The sequence below is a fragment of the Ostrea edulis genome, chromosome 9, assembly GCF_947568905.1.
Source record: "Ostrea edulis chromosome 9, xbOstEdul1.1, whole genome shotgun sequence".
NCBI lineage: Eukaryota > Metazoa > Mollusca > Bivalvia > Ostreida > Ostreidae > Ostrea > Ostrea edulis.
The window spans coordinates 42,451,953-42,468,628 of NC_079172.1; the positions used below are offsets into that span (position 1 = coordinate 42,451,953).

Consider the following 16,676-nt stretch of genomic DNA (forward strand, 5'->3'; position numbering starts at 1 on the left):
TGTGGATTGAAAAAAGTCATTTACTTTGAAATTTACGCCATTATATAACAGACTAAATTAGTGGGGACCAGAATGACTTGGGGGGACATCATATGTATCACATAGGTATGATTAAATAAAATAAAATGTGATCCCTACAACACAGGATGAAATATCTAAACAGAGCTGCCTGCAATCATTTAGAACGGTGAAGATAACTAACAGTCTTCAATCTCATAACTGCTACAAGCAATACAAAATAGACAGTTGGGCAAATAAATATGGTATCACTTTACTGGTGTCGCTGAAAGCCCTCAAGGGGATGTACACAAATAAACATTAACGCTATTTATTCACACAGATACACACACACACACACACACATATATATATATATATATATATATATATATATATATCATTCAATAAAAAAGCAGGAAAATATACAGTTCCAAAATGGCAGTCTAAAATATTTTGGAACTGTATATTTTCCTGCTTTTTTATTGAATTATTTTGACTGTGTGATATCAACTCTTTCTATTTGGATTATATATATATATATATATATATATATATATATATATATATATATAACAATGACTTTTGATGCGACAGTCTGGTGTATGTGGTTATTTTGGATTCTCTGTTATACTTATCCTATATAGGATCATTGCTGTTATCTCACTACAACAAATTAGCCAATCTTGAAGAGCTCGGACTGATCGTTTCTAATTCACATATCTAACGATGGGTTTACCTTGGATGATGAGAAGAAAGATGAATTCAGCCGTGGGTAAATAATATTGATCTTTCACTATTAACTTTCGACACTCTCACCGTAGACTGTCACTACTATACCATCAGATTATACAGTCATGGATTGTTTACATAGTTTGTAGTCAAAAATCGAATAAAATTTTTTTGTAATATGCCTGAAAGCAATAGAGACAAATAACTGAAGTGATTAATATTCTTATCTCGATTAAAAACAATACAATTTTAAATCACATTATCAGATGGAGGTTACGTTAAAAGTCCGGTATTACATTTACAATGTATATCACAATAGTTTTATATATGCAGATATTCGTAAAATTTTATATCGAGATATCCATTAACTAGTCAGTGACGGGATTTATCCAACACGTTGGGCGTCTGGGGCTTCGGTGTTTTAAGTGGAGATCTCTGGACTGGGTGTCTGGAGGCTCCAGTGTATTGAGTGGAGATCCCTGGGCTGGGCGTCTGGAAGCTCCAGTGTATTGAGTGGAGGCTGGGCGTCTGGGGCTCATGGCATGGGTTTGAGGTTTTTCAGGTTACATATATGTGTTATTGTACATTTATTTATTTTTATACATAATAAAATAAATAGATAACAACAAATAATTGCTTTCTTTTCTCTATATACATGTTTTATGTTTCTAAATATGCCACTGCTAATCTCCTTGTTTCCTTAACCATTCACCGTACTTTTCTAGATAATCGCGGCTTTGTTGGTTGTCTATTTCGTCCATAATGACGTCAGCTAACTTCCGCTCAGAATCTAAATCATGAAAGACAAATACAAATCATATCAGTGAGAGTTTTATTATCAGTTGAGGTGCTAATAAAATCACTGCATGATGATGATCAGTCACAATATTTTCTTCATATTTAACTCACCGTTGTATTTAATGCATTTACATTTTTTCTGCATATCATCACGTGTTGCCGGCGAATTCAAGATGGCCGTAAGCTGTTCTACCAATGCATCACATTGTTCGTACATTTGATTTTTAGAGAGTCCCGCTATCATTGATTTCTGCATCTCAGCCAGAGCTTTAATTGGTGTTAACATCTCTCCTGCGAAGTAGTAATCACAGTTTTCTCCCTGTAAAATAAAAATCGTCCAGAAAAACAAATCAGATACAGAGAAAGCATTTGCGAATAGCCAGTCTGCTAACTGTGTATTCAAGTACGAGTACACCAGATTTTATCACATTCCAATGACACCGTCGCGGTAGTTCAGTGTATAGTGTTCGTAACCAGGAGGTCGTGAGCTCGAGCCCCGCTCGTGCAGTGGCCTCGTCAAACCTAAGACATCAACATACATATGTACATGTACGTAGTAATTGCTTCTTCGCATTTAGAATTGAGAATCACGAATCTTTCGGACATGACCTTAAAAAACGGAGGTCCCGTGTCGATATGACGTAAGTCAATCAATCAACCAACATTCCATCGGTTCTTTATAGAAATGTATCCGCCGCTGGTGTCGGTGTTGTCAAACTTTCAACAATTTTACTTCTTTTTTAGAACCCCGAGGGTATGCTTAACAAAATGTCATGTTTTGAATTTATTTTGAATTTACTGTGTATAGTGGTAAATACTAAATTTTCAACACAACACCAACAAGATTCACATGTGTTAAAGATATGGTATTTGCTTTTACCTAGTAAATTCAAAATGTCTTTCAATCAAGTCATTATAGGGATATAGGATATTGCATAGGAATATACAATGGGTTTTAAGAAGTTTCTCTAGAAGGTCTTCAATTTGTCAGATTCGTATGCAAGTATCCATCTATAACGTAATTCAATTCTTCTTCAAGACTGACGCATGGCATGAAGCCGATTTCACTTTCACAATTTCATCTTAAAATCTTTTCAAGAATTACAATGGTTCAATTCGTCAAAATGATATCCTTATTCATGTACCGTACTTGCACAATGAAAGGCGAAGATAACGAACAGTGATACAATCTTTGAAATATTTCTGCCCTAGACGTTTAATTTTTTATTTTATGATCAGTAAAGTTACCCAAGTACAGTACGCGTTTTTCCACGTCCAGCATTATACGTTGGGGGGGGGGGGGTACGTGGTAACTGAATATAATATATATTATATCAAATATTTATAACTATACGCATAGGGGAAATTTACGCACTTATTACGTGACCGCGTAATTAATGTAAATTTCCACACGCGATCTCACGGGGATCCAGGTTGTTATAGGTCCCCAGTACCCCTTGTTTATCGTAAGAGGCGACTAAATGGGGCGATCTTTTGGATGCGACCGCAAAAACCGAGGTCCCGTGTCACAGCAGGTGTGGCACAATAAACATCCTTCATTGCGAATATAGGCCTAAATTTTCCAGCCCTTCACCGGCAATGATGACGTCTCCATATACATGAAAAGTTCTCGAAAGGGACATTAAACAATATACAAGGTATATCCATCCTCCACACGTAAATAACCACTTTTACAGTAAGCACTATGACCCATGATCCTCAGTTTGAGATCCCAACGTACTTTGCGGATAAAACCATCGAGTGACATTTTCACTTAATCAGCTGATAAAATTTATTTGCAAGATCCTACCAGGAGAACACTGCGGGTCGCACGTGTTTTTTTATATGACTCAAAGATAATGATGAAAGAAGGGAAAAAAGATAGAAAGGCAGTCTGAAATAAGATAAAGTGATGCTGAATATTCTATAACTGAGAAGTACATGCATCTAACCTCTATTCTATAAAGTTTGCACGGAAACACTCGTCTTGTTCCGGCTATGTCCTTAGCAATAGGTTTCACTTCAAATGGTCCTTGTATTCTGTCGTCAGCCATAGTCAGTAAAGGTTTAAATTCACAAGATTTTGGAACAAACTCTAAAAGAATTTTGGAAAGTCGATATTTTTTCTTAATTGCTGTTGATTTTCTAATATCATCTTCTTCCATTCTAAGCTCCAACCGTTCGTTGAAATCTGAAAGACGGGTAATGATTCAATTCCTTATTAGATGACAAAATATTTAAGGAATGAATCTAATTTTGACCTGCGTTATACGATATAATGTAACTTAGTGCTGTTTACGCTTTATAATCCGCGAAGCAGTTACCAAGGGGGCGCGTCCTCATAACAAGTTACATTATATACAATATAAACTAATTTTTTCAGTGTGTTCAGCCAATCAAATTGCGTGTTACAAATAAAATTTGATTATTCAAAGTTGAAACTGGCATTTTCTTTTTCATCACAACGGAAAACAGTAATAATGAATTGGTCGAGCTTATCACTGCTGGACATTTCCATACCTGGCAGTACATGTCTAAGGTAATTCACATGAAACGCCCACGCCAAACCAAAGGCAACGTTACCGGCGGGCACCTGAGATCTCAGGGACACCACATCGCCTATAGATATCACAATCACATATTAAACATGTACAACATCTTTCAAATAACATTCATCATTCATATATCCATGGGAATGAACGTTCTAATTTTGTTTTAATTAGTGCCGAGGGTTTGCAAAAATAGACATCGTTTATTAGTTAACTTACCTTTTATGATCTCAAATATCCTTTCTTCATATGAGGGCTCGTTAAAAATGTCTATATATGTCACCCACCGAATGAAGTTTGGTATATATGAACTATCAACGTTTTTCAGTAATATTACTATTTTCAAATGATTTTCCTCGATACATTTGCTCAGTAATGCTGCCAACCAAAACTCGATGTACCCCCTCTTCCTGATAGTGTCCTTGGATATCAAACAACACACCCACTTGGCTTCTTTGACTCGATCTTCTATCACCCCTAAAATTATCATCATATATTCATTGTCAAACTGGCGATTCGATGACAAGGATAAATTATGCTACGTATCACGCGACTTGATATTTACATGATCGCTCGATCCGTTAAGAATTTACATTTAAGTTTTAAAAAAAAACTAACACTAGTGGTATTCAAAGAGAAGCCAACAATCTGTTTAGATACATATACTGACTTACCCATAGCATCGTTTGGTGGTCTTGCGATGGAACAACGTACTTTTCTGTCTTCAAGGTAAGTTCTAATTTGGTTTACAGTTCTATCATCCGGGCTACTGCGGACAGAGATAGAGCCGCGGTTTTCTGTGTCACTGTACAGAAAGCATACATCAATAGGACAGGACGACTGTACTTGATCAAAGCGACTCGGTGGTCTCTCGCTCTGAAATGAGAAATGACCCTCTGAAGGTACTAGTACCACCAATGTTCACTTCTGTTATACTGTACTAAGTGTGCTTAGTGAAATCATACGCCTACAGGCTATGTTTCTTATGATTCTCAAATTCATCTTCTTTATAGCTCAACTGTCAGTACAAAATTAAATACCAGTGGCTTTAACATAGTTTCTTCTATTGCATTTCTGACTCCATTGAAGAGAACATGGGATGGAGTATTTTCCTGCCCTTTGCCTTCATCTGAATTAAACAGGTGTTAGTAAGTTTCATTTGCATTGGAGAAGTGCTAGTAAGTTTCAACATAAAACATGTCGCGTTAGTCACAAGATTCTTCAAACCGTCTTTTGTTTTGTTTCATCTTTTCATGGTGGATAAATCCAAATATTTCGGGGCATTACAAAAGTGTAGCATTTAACGAAAATACTCTATTAGGTTGTAGTATGAGCAGAATAGAATTTATAAGTTTATCAGATGACGAATCACTAGATAAACCAAACAAACCGTCAAACATAAGGACTTTCGCTCTTCCGTAGCATTCCGCATTTCTTGAGTGGTTCAGTATCTCCTCTAGTTTATACTTGAACCTTTCTACTTCCGTCCTGCGTTGTTGGGGTGTGAGAAGATTGAGTGCTTCATCTGCAATCAACCCAAGAGCGCAAAGTGCACTAGGGTACTCAGCACAGCAAAAGTACTCCTACAAATATAATTGTTCATCAAGTTACGTTGAATTATGATGACGTGTTGGGGTCTGAGATTGAGGAGAATGGAAAACTTTCGTAATTTTATGAGCTACTTCATCGATCCAACTCCCCGCCGATGTTATAGGTCTAAACAAAATCTGGAATTTGGAAATGGTGTTTAAAAACTTAATTTTGAATTTCTTTTTTTGTCCTCTTTATTTCTCCCTTTCACCTTATAGATTGTTGGGTTATATTTTCATTTTATTTATTTTTTCATTTTTGATGTTGAACATTAAAGATATAATTCATTTAATGTTGATAGCCAAATTTTTTAAATTCTGAATGGAAGAATAAAAGCTATAGTTCAACCTTAACTCAGTGTTATGTGAACAAAGACTCGAGTCTTTTTATGTCATCAAACAAACCAGTAAAATATTAATTTTATAATATAAAACATCTTAATTTTGCATAGTCACAAATTTCGACTTTAAATGACACATTTTACCTACAGAATGCTTGAAATACGATAGATATACATGTAATAAACTTAAATTGATATCCATTTCTTTTGAAAATATCGTGAACAATAACATATCGTAATCTTTGTTTACAAAACAAATAATAAACTCTCTAAAATGAGCTTCTGTGATAATGTACAACCTTACTTTTTCGTGAAACCTTTTAAACACATTAAACAGTAGATATTGATCATTAAAAATGAAAAACATGATTTTGGGGGAAATCGTGAATCAGTCCTTTTAAGAGCTACTTCAACGATGCAACTCCTCGCCGATGTCATAGGTGTTATTTTTCCTGGAATTCGGACAAGGTGTTTAAAAACTTTATTTTGAATTTCTTACCTCATCTCTGCCCTCTTTATTTCTCCCTTTCACTTTATAGATTGTTGGATTATATGGTCTCTTGTTTATGACCAACTCAATTGCCCCTTCTTTCGTTATGTTTGGATCTATGTCTGCAATGTTTCGTGGCCCTGTTGCACTCGTTGGACACAGCATAAAAAACACAGTCGACATTCTACCCAAGTTGTTTTGAAAAGTATCGGACTTCTTTATGCTTTGCGCAAGTTCTAAAAAAAAAGATAATGGTTGGTTTCATCAACGTATCTCCGCATTCACAAATTACTAGCTATAGTAGTATTTCATTGAATACATTTCATTTCCGCGAGTTTTTGAATAGTGACTTCCCTAATTTCCGTGTGGTATTTATTTTTATCAATTAAGATAGCTCTCACTGACGACATTGCACTACTCCTCAGTTATTTCTATTTTCATCCACATGAAAAGAATAAAATACTAATGAATGAAAACTTCAAAATAACAAAAACATGGACACAAATATTTACAGTCACATGTAAAGTAACTGCAATCTATCTCTTAAAACACGAACATCTATTCACCGTATATTACAGATCTGATTTGCAGTAGAAAATGTTATTATTGTCTGTTCATATTCTTGCAAACTTATGGATTGATGGAAAGGCTTGGAATATGATGTGTTGTTAGGTCGATTAGAATGAAGTATATCTTTCTATAGATAAGCAAGAGTGAGTAAAGGGGGTCAAAAACACGTGGACGTAATGTTCGTTTGATGTGTATCAAATAAAACGAAAACCAAAAATATATGGCAACAGATGAGATATAATATAGTAAAACTGTAAAACTTAACAGCATTTGATTGACTTTTTTTTTTATCTATCTATTTACTAATTTTCATTAAACCTACGAATGTTTTTAGAGCTATGCATGATGCTCAGGGTCGTAGCAGTGATAGGATTTTTATTCTATCAACGCCTGTCGTGACACGGGATCTCGGTTTCTAAGATTTTATCAGAAAGACCCGCGACTCTGCTTCTGAATGTCGAGCATTTGACAAGGGAACAGTCGTCACGGATCAATGGCCCGTGCGTACCGGGTAATATAAACTGATGTCTCACGGAATGCAGTCTAGTGATTGACCGTTGGTAAGAGACGTTCCTGCAGCTGTTTTGGCCCTCATTATCAGTATATGGAGAGCATAAAACGGATAATGTAGATTCTTTATTTTACGCGAGTTCTTAATATGGCAAAATGACTGCTATACGTCAAATCGCGTGAACATGAATTCGTGCTTCGCCTGTTCATCAAGGTTTTACATGTATTTTAGCAACAGAAAATAAAAAGCGAGCAATTTTATTTCACGAGTGATATCTCCCGTCAAATCACGCGATGATATATTCTTCGCGTGTATTTAAGAACCTACAGTAATAACCGTACAGTTACCGGACAAGCAACGATCATTGCATGGATTTCACCGATTGAGGAATGGATACTTGTCATCAGGTAAAACGAAAACGCAAAGCATGAGAAACTGACCAAATGGCTTTCAAACGGCCTTCAAACAGTAGATGTGGTCCAGAGCGCATCCGCTTTAACCGTGTCTTGTCCGGTCGTTGTTAAAATATAGCTGGGGCAATAGCCCAACTGACATCAACGGAAAACAATCGGTTAAGCACAGAACGAGACTCGTAGGAGATCCGAACAAAACGCATCCTTACCCACTGTTACTGTGCGCTGGACAGATTCAGTTCAGTGATTTCAGATCCATGTTCTCATTCTCAAAACTTTCCATCGGACTGAACGGACTTCACCGAGGAGTTATGAGATTCATCACTGTTCGTTATCTTCATCTTTCACTGAATAAGTATTGAATCCGACGAATAAGGAACGGACGAGAAACGCATGCGAATGGAAACGGATTATGCGGTCCGGTTTTTATGCGTAACAATTATCTGGTGAGGCAAGACCTGTTATAAGTTTGACCCTGCCAGGGTACGAGCGGGACTCGAACCCCCTCGTCACGAAGGAAACTATTTAACCACTGAGGCATTGCAACAAGTATTACTAGTGTTTGGTAACCTATTAACTTAAAGAATTTAAAACGGGGTAAAACTGTCTGCAAGCGTAAAGGCGAAAATAACACGGGGCGAAAATAACCTTGTATACCGTGTTTGTAAGCTACTCGCTACTTAATTCACGGTGACAAAAATCTAACCTTCTAGTATATTCCCTATATAGTCCGTGATACGCTGTCAAAATGAATAAAGAAAGGATACCTGGTAATATCTGTTTTAAATATCCAGCAAAATGTGACCAGGCCATTCCCACTGCAAAGTTCCCCGCCGGTAGAAGCTGATTTAGCTGTACATCTCCTGTATAATTTACATAATATACTATACGTTAGAGGTTTCACTCAGATACCATAACATACAAGATCAAAAATCTAATCCTTCAGGTGGAATATGTACAAAATGAGGAATGCGTACTTTTCAGTGTCCGACATATTGTCTCCATACAGCGCTCGTGATAATTGTCAACTAGAACCATATGAGATGCTTGTTGAAGAAAGGGGATTTCTGGTAAATCTTCAACGGTCATCCCGTCGATCAACAGCACCATCAGTGAAAGACGACCGTTCTGCAGACATTCTTCTAACGCAAGATAGGTCTCCAAGGAAAAGTCAACTTGTTTAGCACTTTCTGATAAGATCAGAAGGGTTTTTCTACTCTTCTTAATAGCTTTTGCAATGTTTTTGTATTTTTGAGCTCCCAGTGGGATAGAAAAGCCTGGCCGTATGTAGATAATTTTTTCTCGATCTAAATCGGCTAAAATAGTTTTGGCAATTCTATATTCGTCGTCCGGGTTGAAAAATATAGTGACGTCACTGTCACCGGTTTTCATCCAATCATATTCTTCGTCTCCCGAGTCGTCACCAGGCTCTCGGGCTCCTGCCATTATGCAATACCCTGGTAAAGAAAATTATATAGTTAGTTTAATTCCCAGCAATTTCTTCATTGGGATTCCTTTTATATTATAGTTGATACAGAATTGCACCATTAGATGTTACTGAAATATCTACTTGTCTCTTCACATGAAGTATATTAGCTAATGATGATCAATGATATTAGTATTAAGCGCTTAAATGCATTTCACATGTAACATTGACAGATTTGGCAACTTGAGACATATTGCTAATTGAGATTTACCTCCAAATACCCTTAACATGTTTGCAGAATTATCCATTACTAAGACCATTTATAAAGTCTATTGACTTTTTTTTCATTGCCACTGAGCAGAAAACGGGGAAATATTGCGGAGAATTGTCAATGTTGGTGATGGTATTGGCGAAAACGCTTTGAACTGTGATAAGAGGTCCATTTTGGAGCAATATCTGCAATGACTGAAAGAATCATACTTTTACCGACAGAAATTCCCTACTGAAAGACTTATTGACAAATTCTTCGCAAGCCAACCATTATTGATAGATCGCAGATCGCGAGTTTTGCTGTTACATGTACACAAATAAGAAGTAGTTGTTTGAGAAAATGGAGAAGTGTAGGCATGTTTTACCGGGGGAGCACATCTACAAAGGGCGTCTATTTTTTGGTTACACTCCACCGGAAGTGCTGGATGCTGTGCTAGATTTTGAAGTCAGAGATGATGACATTTTTATTGTTACGTATCCCAAAGCAGGTACTTGTTACGTTATCGTCAAATTACCGTAATGTTTCAACATACAGGGCTGATATGTGTATATACATGTACGTTAATTTCATTCATTTAAACATTTTTTTTCTCAAGATTTTGTTTAATTTAACTTTTGGTAAACCACGTATACTGAAAGCAACGTAATGTTAATTTTATTTATATGTGAGCTATTTATGTCCTTTTTAAATGACGATTATACACTATATTTCTTTATTTTAGCGATGAGACACGTTATTTTGTTATCAAAAAATCTGGGCCTAGGCATGATAAAATTGCTCATATCTTAGCTTCACTTTTGAACATATCTTCTGTTCAGTCATTTTCCTTATTTTATGAATGAACAGATAATTCCACTGCTAGGCTAAGTTTTGCTTTCTAGACAAAAAATAAAAGAGCTATAATTCGCAGACTGGTATTCTGTGACCTCCAACGTATCATGCACTACGCATAATGTTACGTCACTTTCGGCTAATGATGGCGGATGAAGAAAGCGTTCAAGGGATTAAACACTAGAGTAGTATTCATTAGACAATATATCTTGTATTTTCGCATCTTAAACAAAGTTATATCAACTACACTGCAGTTCTTTGTCAATTTAATCTCCGAACAGTGGGGGGAAAATGGCGAACGTTAATGGGGTCGATGAATCGTTTCCAATAACGTTTATCAAAAACAGTTAGACAGTATATATTGTAAAGGACATGTGTATGTGCTTTTACAAGCATTACACATTAAGTTTAATTAGTTAAGTTAAATTATTTGTTTTAGCAGACACAAAAATATGTTGACATAAACTATAATGTATAGTATCGCATTTAATTATGTCATTACGAATACATGTATTTGCAAATTTATGTTCTTTTTTTTTTTTTTAACTTTTTAGGGGCGTGTACTTCCTTAATCTATGCATGGGTTAATTTGCCCATCACAATCAGCCTTTGTTTGAGCTAGAGCAAAAGCAAAGAACTGTCATACTGATAAAAGAGTGGTAAATTTCTAAAATGGTTTCTTTTTTCATTAAAAAGCCCTTGGCATACAGCATTATCTCCCTGATCTGATTCTAATATTCTATTCACATTTGGCGTATCTACCCGTCTCGTTAGCCGAAATTTAAATGAAATATCGCCACCTCGGTGAGAAGTCACGAGGTATAGTGCTAATAAGTAATATTGATAATTGAAACAAGAATAGTTATGAGTTTAAATTATTGTTTTCTTTTTGTTGTTGTTTTTTATCCCCCCCCCCTTTTTTTAAACGTGAGCAAGGTAAGGCTCACTCTGTAACACAAATTTCAAGGATTTTATGAAGAGAAAGCCCCATAAATTGGATTACCAATTTTGTTTGAATTGATCCATAAATTGTGCTCCTTAAGCTTTAGTAAAAAAAAAATTATATATTAAAAGAGATATTTTCTCTTCTTAACCATTGCCAATTCTTTCCCAAAAGCCAAAACAGATCACAATGATGTGATGATTACAGGACATAATTGCCAAATATTATAGCAGGAATTATAATTTTTCTTTAAAAAATTGCATTTACAGTTATAACATATGCCCAGTTTTGTATAAATTGTAGGTCGCTGATTAAGGGGGATTTTTTTGCCAGATATCTTCAATGATAGCATACAGAGAAGTGTCGTCTGTAAACAGCCTTATATAATTACGGAGATTATCACTTATCAGCAATATATACAATAAGAAATAGATTCATTGATTCATTGTATATTGCTTAACGTCCCTCTCGAGAATTTTTCACTCATATGGATACGTCACCATTGCCGGTGAAGGGCTGCTTAGGCCTGTGCTCGGCGCTTACGACCTCTGAGCAGGAGGGATCTCTACTATCGCGCTACCTCTGGTGTGACACGGGGGCTCGGTTTTTGAGGTTCCATCCAAAGGACCGCTTCATTTAGTCGCTTTTTACTAAAAGCAAGGGGGTACTGAGGACCTATTCTATCCCGGATCTACGCGGGATCGATAGGAATAGGAAAAGGCCAAAGGCAGAGCCTTGGGGTACCCCTGCACTTGTTTCAGTAAGGGAAGACCAACCCATCTCTAACTACCCTTTGTTTTCTGTCTGTAAGAAATTGTTCAACCCACTGAACAACATTACTAGAGATTCCATAAGGTATAGCTTGTGTATAAGACCTTTATATCACACTCTATTCAAAGCCTTTGAAATGTCACAGAAAATATATCTTACTTCCTTACCTTTATCTAGGTTTGAAACAATTATTTTGTAAATATCGACTAACTGGTTGACAGTTGAGTCATCAGGCTGAAATCCACACTGATGCTTAAATAAGATGTTTTATCAGTGACCAAAAATGTGGAGTTTTGTTTCCCTGACTTTACATATCATACTAGTCACGGAGGTCTGTAGATAGATGCATGTTGGAATCCCCCTAATATACTGTATAAATAGCTAATTTCCAAATGTTTTTTGTTTTTTTTTATATATATATATATATATAAAAGTGTACATGTGTTGTATCTCTATTCAAATCAGTACTTAAATTAGAAATATTATCAATTTCACAATCTCCAGAATCATCTCCACGTAATCAAAATTCAAAGTTTTGAAATTTTGGGGGAAAAAAGTCAAGACTCACTTGGTTTTCAATGACTCTATATTTCATCGATAATCGACCAAAATGACTTAAGTACGTACTTTAGGGGTTTCTAATTTTAGCCAATAACTTATTCCTGTATGTCCGTTTTATGGCACTTTTTGAAGATATTTTTATTACAAGTATTTGGTACGCCAGTTATTTTTAGCTTTATTATAATTTTCACGCTTTATTATAATTTTTACGCTTTATCATAATTTCCACGCTTTATTATAATTTTTAGACTTTATCATAATTTCCACGCTTTATTATAATTTTTACGCTTTATCATAATTTCCACGCTTTATTATAATTTTTACGCTTTATCATAATTTCCACGCTTTATTATAATTTTTACGCGTTATCATAATTTCCATGCTTTATTATAATTTTTACGCTTTATTATAATTTTCACACTTTATATAACATCCTTCATTAAACCGACATTTATTTACTCTAAACTTATAGATAATTACCATTTTGTTTTGAAAAACTAAACATTAAGTAGCAGTTACCTATGAATTTCATTACATTCACCAAATAAATCTTCAATTATTTCCTGATCAACTGCATCTAAATCTACTGCATTATATTTACAATAAGGACACCAATCAATACTTCCTTCATTCAAACTACTAATGAAGTTCATACACTTAATTTCAGTTCGACTTAATACTTATAAATAACTGGGTCATTGAAAGGTAAGGTTTTTTTTAATGCCAGATGATGCTATACAATAATCAATCATACTGGCATCCTACATGTAAAATTCTCAATCGATTTATATTTTCCAGGTCATAAACATAAAAGAATTGCTTGCATAATGCTATGTAGGTCAGTACAGGTTACCGTTTCCCCTCTAAAAACATACCCCACCTGAGGTGACACAGTTAAGAACGGTCAACTATCTATGAGCATCATTAAATAACTTACCTTATATCCTCAAAATTTTCTAGAATTCAGAAAATTGCGCAAAACCGAAAATTGTCATGGTATGAGATCAGGCTTGAGGATTTTCTATATCTAAAAATAGAACGAAAGGATTTACACTGAATGGGGATTTCCAGAGGCTATTTTCAGTTTGTTATAAAGATTTGGGTTTTTGTTTTTATTTTATAAGCGACTCGAATTTTTGTTTTATATCTCATAGTATGATATCTCCTGCTACTAATATCAAATATAAACTACAAGCAACCTATATAGTATTAGATAAGGCCTTTTTGTAACACTTCAAAGCAATGATGTGCATATTTAACGAGTTGGTATACTAGTTATAATGAAAAACCATACATTTATTCATAAGATTTATATATCGAGCATGTACGAAAACATATTGGTATTATTGCATGTAACAAAATTATACCCGTGCATGTCTTATCAAATTAATCTTAAAGGTACTGAGTCACGACACTTCACATCCCCCCCCCCCCCACACCCATTTTGCTTTTCACTTTTAATGATCAAAATTTATTTTCTTGTGTGTTTAAAAGGTTTTACAAAAAAATTCAGGTTATATGTAATTTTGCTTTCCACTTTTAATAATCAAAATTTATTATTTTGTGTGTTTAAAAAGTTTTGCAAAAAATTAAGGTTATACATGTATATTATGGCAGAAGAGAGTTTATTATTGGTGTAAACAAAGATTGAGGTATGTTATTTTTACAAAGTTTTGAAAATGTATCTAGTTATCGATCTAAGTTTAAGATACATATCGCAAGTTCAGGTATTCTTAAGATACAATGTGCCATTTAAAAGTTAAAGTTGTGTCTGCAAAATATGGATCCTTTAAATTTCAAAATATTTCAATAGTTTGCAAGGCTCGAGTCTTATTCATATAAGAGTCTAAAAGGCTGAAATATTATAAGGTCCAAATTTTGGTTATCAACTTTAAGCTACATGTAATGTTAACTTAAAATATAGTGAAAAAATATTCAAAAACGTGAACCAGTCCCTTTAAATGAAGATCTAAATCACACTAGCACGTGTCCACTGATTATATCTAACTATTAATAATTTGATAAATGACATAGTATTGTATGATTATGACTGCCGTGGGGAACTCCGATCTACATGCACTAGCCTAATTGTAGAAATCGATAAAATCACAAATTATTACTATATGTTTTATTTCAGTAATTTAACGTGTTTTCTATTCAATGATTCATAAGATGACCTTTCTTTACTTCTTGAAACTGAACACTTTCTAAATAAGGAACGGAGAATCCTAAAAAAATTTGCAGGAACCACTTGGCTACAGGAAGTTGCATGGCTGATTGTAAACGACGGAAACGTAGGAAAGGCAAAGGGACAGCAAGTTTATTTCCGGTCTCCATTTCTTGAATTCAAGGACCTGGTGCTAAATGAAGTGGGTCTGGAGATAGCGGAGTCTCTGACCTCCCCCAGGGTCATAAAAACTCATCTACCTGTAGATTTGGTCCCTTCGAGGATGTTTCAGACCAAATGTAAGGTAAATTTCAATCATTCCATTTCAGTTATGATCAGTTTGTTCCAGTTAATTCTTGGAAAAAATATGTGACTACGAACTCCTGCTAATATTTTTTAAAAAGAATTTGCTCCTTTGATACATATCCCACATGTTGATCTAAGAAATGTATCTTTGAATTCTTTTCTTGATGCGGGTACATGTATCATAGGGAAAATTGGAAGGAAAACTTTTGAAAAGGTTTTTCTTCCATTTCTCCCTATGATACCACCATCAAGAAAAGAATTATAAGATTCATTTCTTATCATCTATAATTATCATTTCAATATTTAAAAAAATCGAGTTTAGATAATAAAAGATTATTTCTTTGTTTTCAAATTCATACGACGTATCAATACACAACATGAAGTCAAAATCAGGTTTTCTTTGATGCAGATTTTTCAGCCATTCAAAATCATCGTACTTTCATGAAGACATTAAATGGTATATTATTATATTAAAACTGAGACAAGACCGGAGAAATGAGAGAAGGGAGAAGAGATTAGAATAGAAGGGTGGACAGATAGAAAAGTAGAAGGAGAGGAAGGGGCTGGAGTAAGGATGAAGAAGACTCACCTATCCTAACTTTACATTACACATTCTGAATCTACATTTTTATCTTATTCAAAACAATAAACTGATAAAACGGGGGTAAAAATAGATTAAAAGACAAAACTTTTAATTTTGCTTTTCTATTTTAACTTATCTTGACTGTATGTCAATGAATTGAATTCATTTGAAATTACAAATCTTTTTTTTTTTCTAGGTGTGTGCTGGGGGTCATTTTTTCCTTTCAAATACAGGGGAGACAAATTGACCTTATCTAGAGTTGGAACACTTTATCTTTCTTTGTAGAAAATAAAATATTTGCATGCAATGCAGTCATTATTACCTTGGTTTTATTTTTATCAACAGAAGTTGGTCCTGTTCCGGAATCCCAAAGATCTGTGTGTGTCCTATTTCCACTTCTACCGGTCCAGTTCGTCCTTCGGAAACTTCCAGGGAAGCTGGTCGGAGTTCCTTGAAATGTTTTTAAATGGGCATGGTATCCTTCTGATTTATTGACTTTATAAATTACTCTAGGTATCCTTCAGAATTATTTACTTTGTAGTTATCATATAACGTTATCTTCTGAATTATTTACTTTGTAGTTATCATATAACGTTATCTTCTGAATTATTTACTTTGTAAATTATCTTATTCTACTTTTTTTTTTAAAGAAAACTTCAGGCTTTGAAATGCATTTCCAGATCGGCAATTATTTCTTAAAAATCAATTTCTTAATCAATCAGTGCACTACTTGAATATATAATGTGTTAGACGGAAAATCCCCAGTGTGAAGTCTCATCCATATAAATTTAGACTAACATGAAATGCTACAATTTTTCAAAATTCCT

General features: G+C 34.7%; 2 protein-coding genes across 2 annotated transcripts in view; one reads left to right on the forward strand and one right to left on the reverse strand.

Moving 5' to 3' along the window:
- On the reverse strand, nucleotides 1-13,833 carry LOC125657778 (uncharacterized). The gene is made up of 12 exons (XM_056149283.1): nucleotides 13,731-13,833; nucleotides 8,968-9,447; nucleotides 8,758-8,853; nucleotides 6,506-6,732; nucleotides 5,467-5,659; nucleotides 5,117-5,205; nucleotides 4,751-4,952; nucleotides 4,296-4,553; nucleotides 4,048-4,146; nucleotides 3,480-3,718; nucleotides 1,639-1,846; nucleotides 1-1,519 (listed from the first exon to the last, which is right to left on the reverse strand). The coding sequence occupies exons 2-12, from the start codon at nucleotides 9,434-9,436 to the stop codon at nucleotides 1,413-1,415; spliced, it is 2,187 nt and encodes a 728-aa protein (XP_056005258.1). The 5' UTR covers nucleotides 9,437-9,447; nucleotides 13,731-13,833; the 3' UTR covers nucleotides 1-1,412.
- The window catches only part of LOC125660134 (sulfotransferase 1B1-like), an 8,045-nt gene continuing 1,341 nt past the window's right edge, over nucleotides 9,973-16,676 (forward strand). The window contains exons 1-3 of the mRNA XM_056149286.1: nucleotides 9,973-10,174; nucleotides 15,038-15,264; nucleotides 16,195-16,324. Coding sequence (XP_056005261.1) covers nucleotides 10,027-10,174; nucleotides 15,038-15,264; nucleotides 16,195-16,324 — 505 coding nt within the window. The 5' untranslated portion in view covers nucleotides 9,973-10,026. The remainder of the gene's footprint in view (nucleotides 10,175-15,037; nucleotides 15,265-16,194; nucleotides 16,325-16,676) is intronic.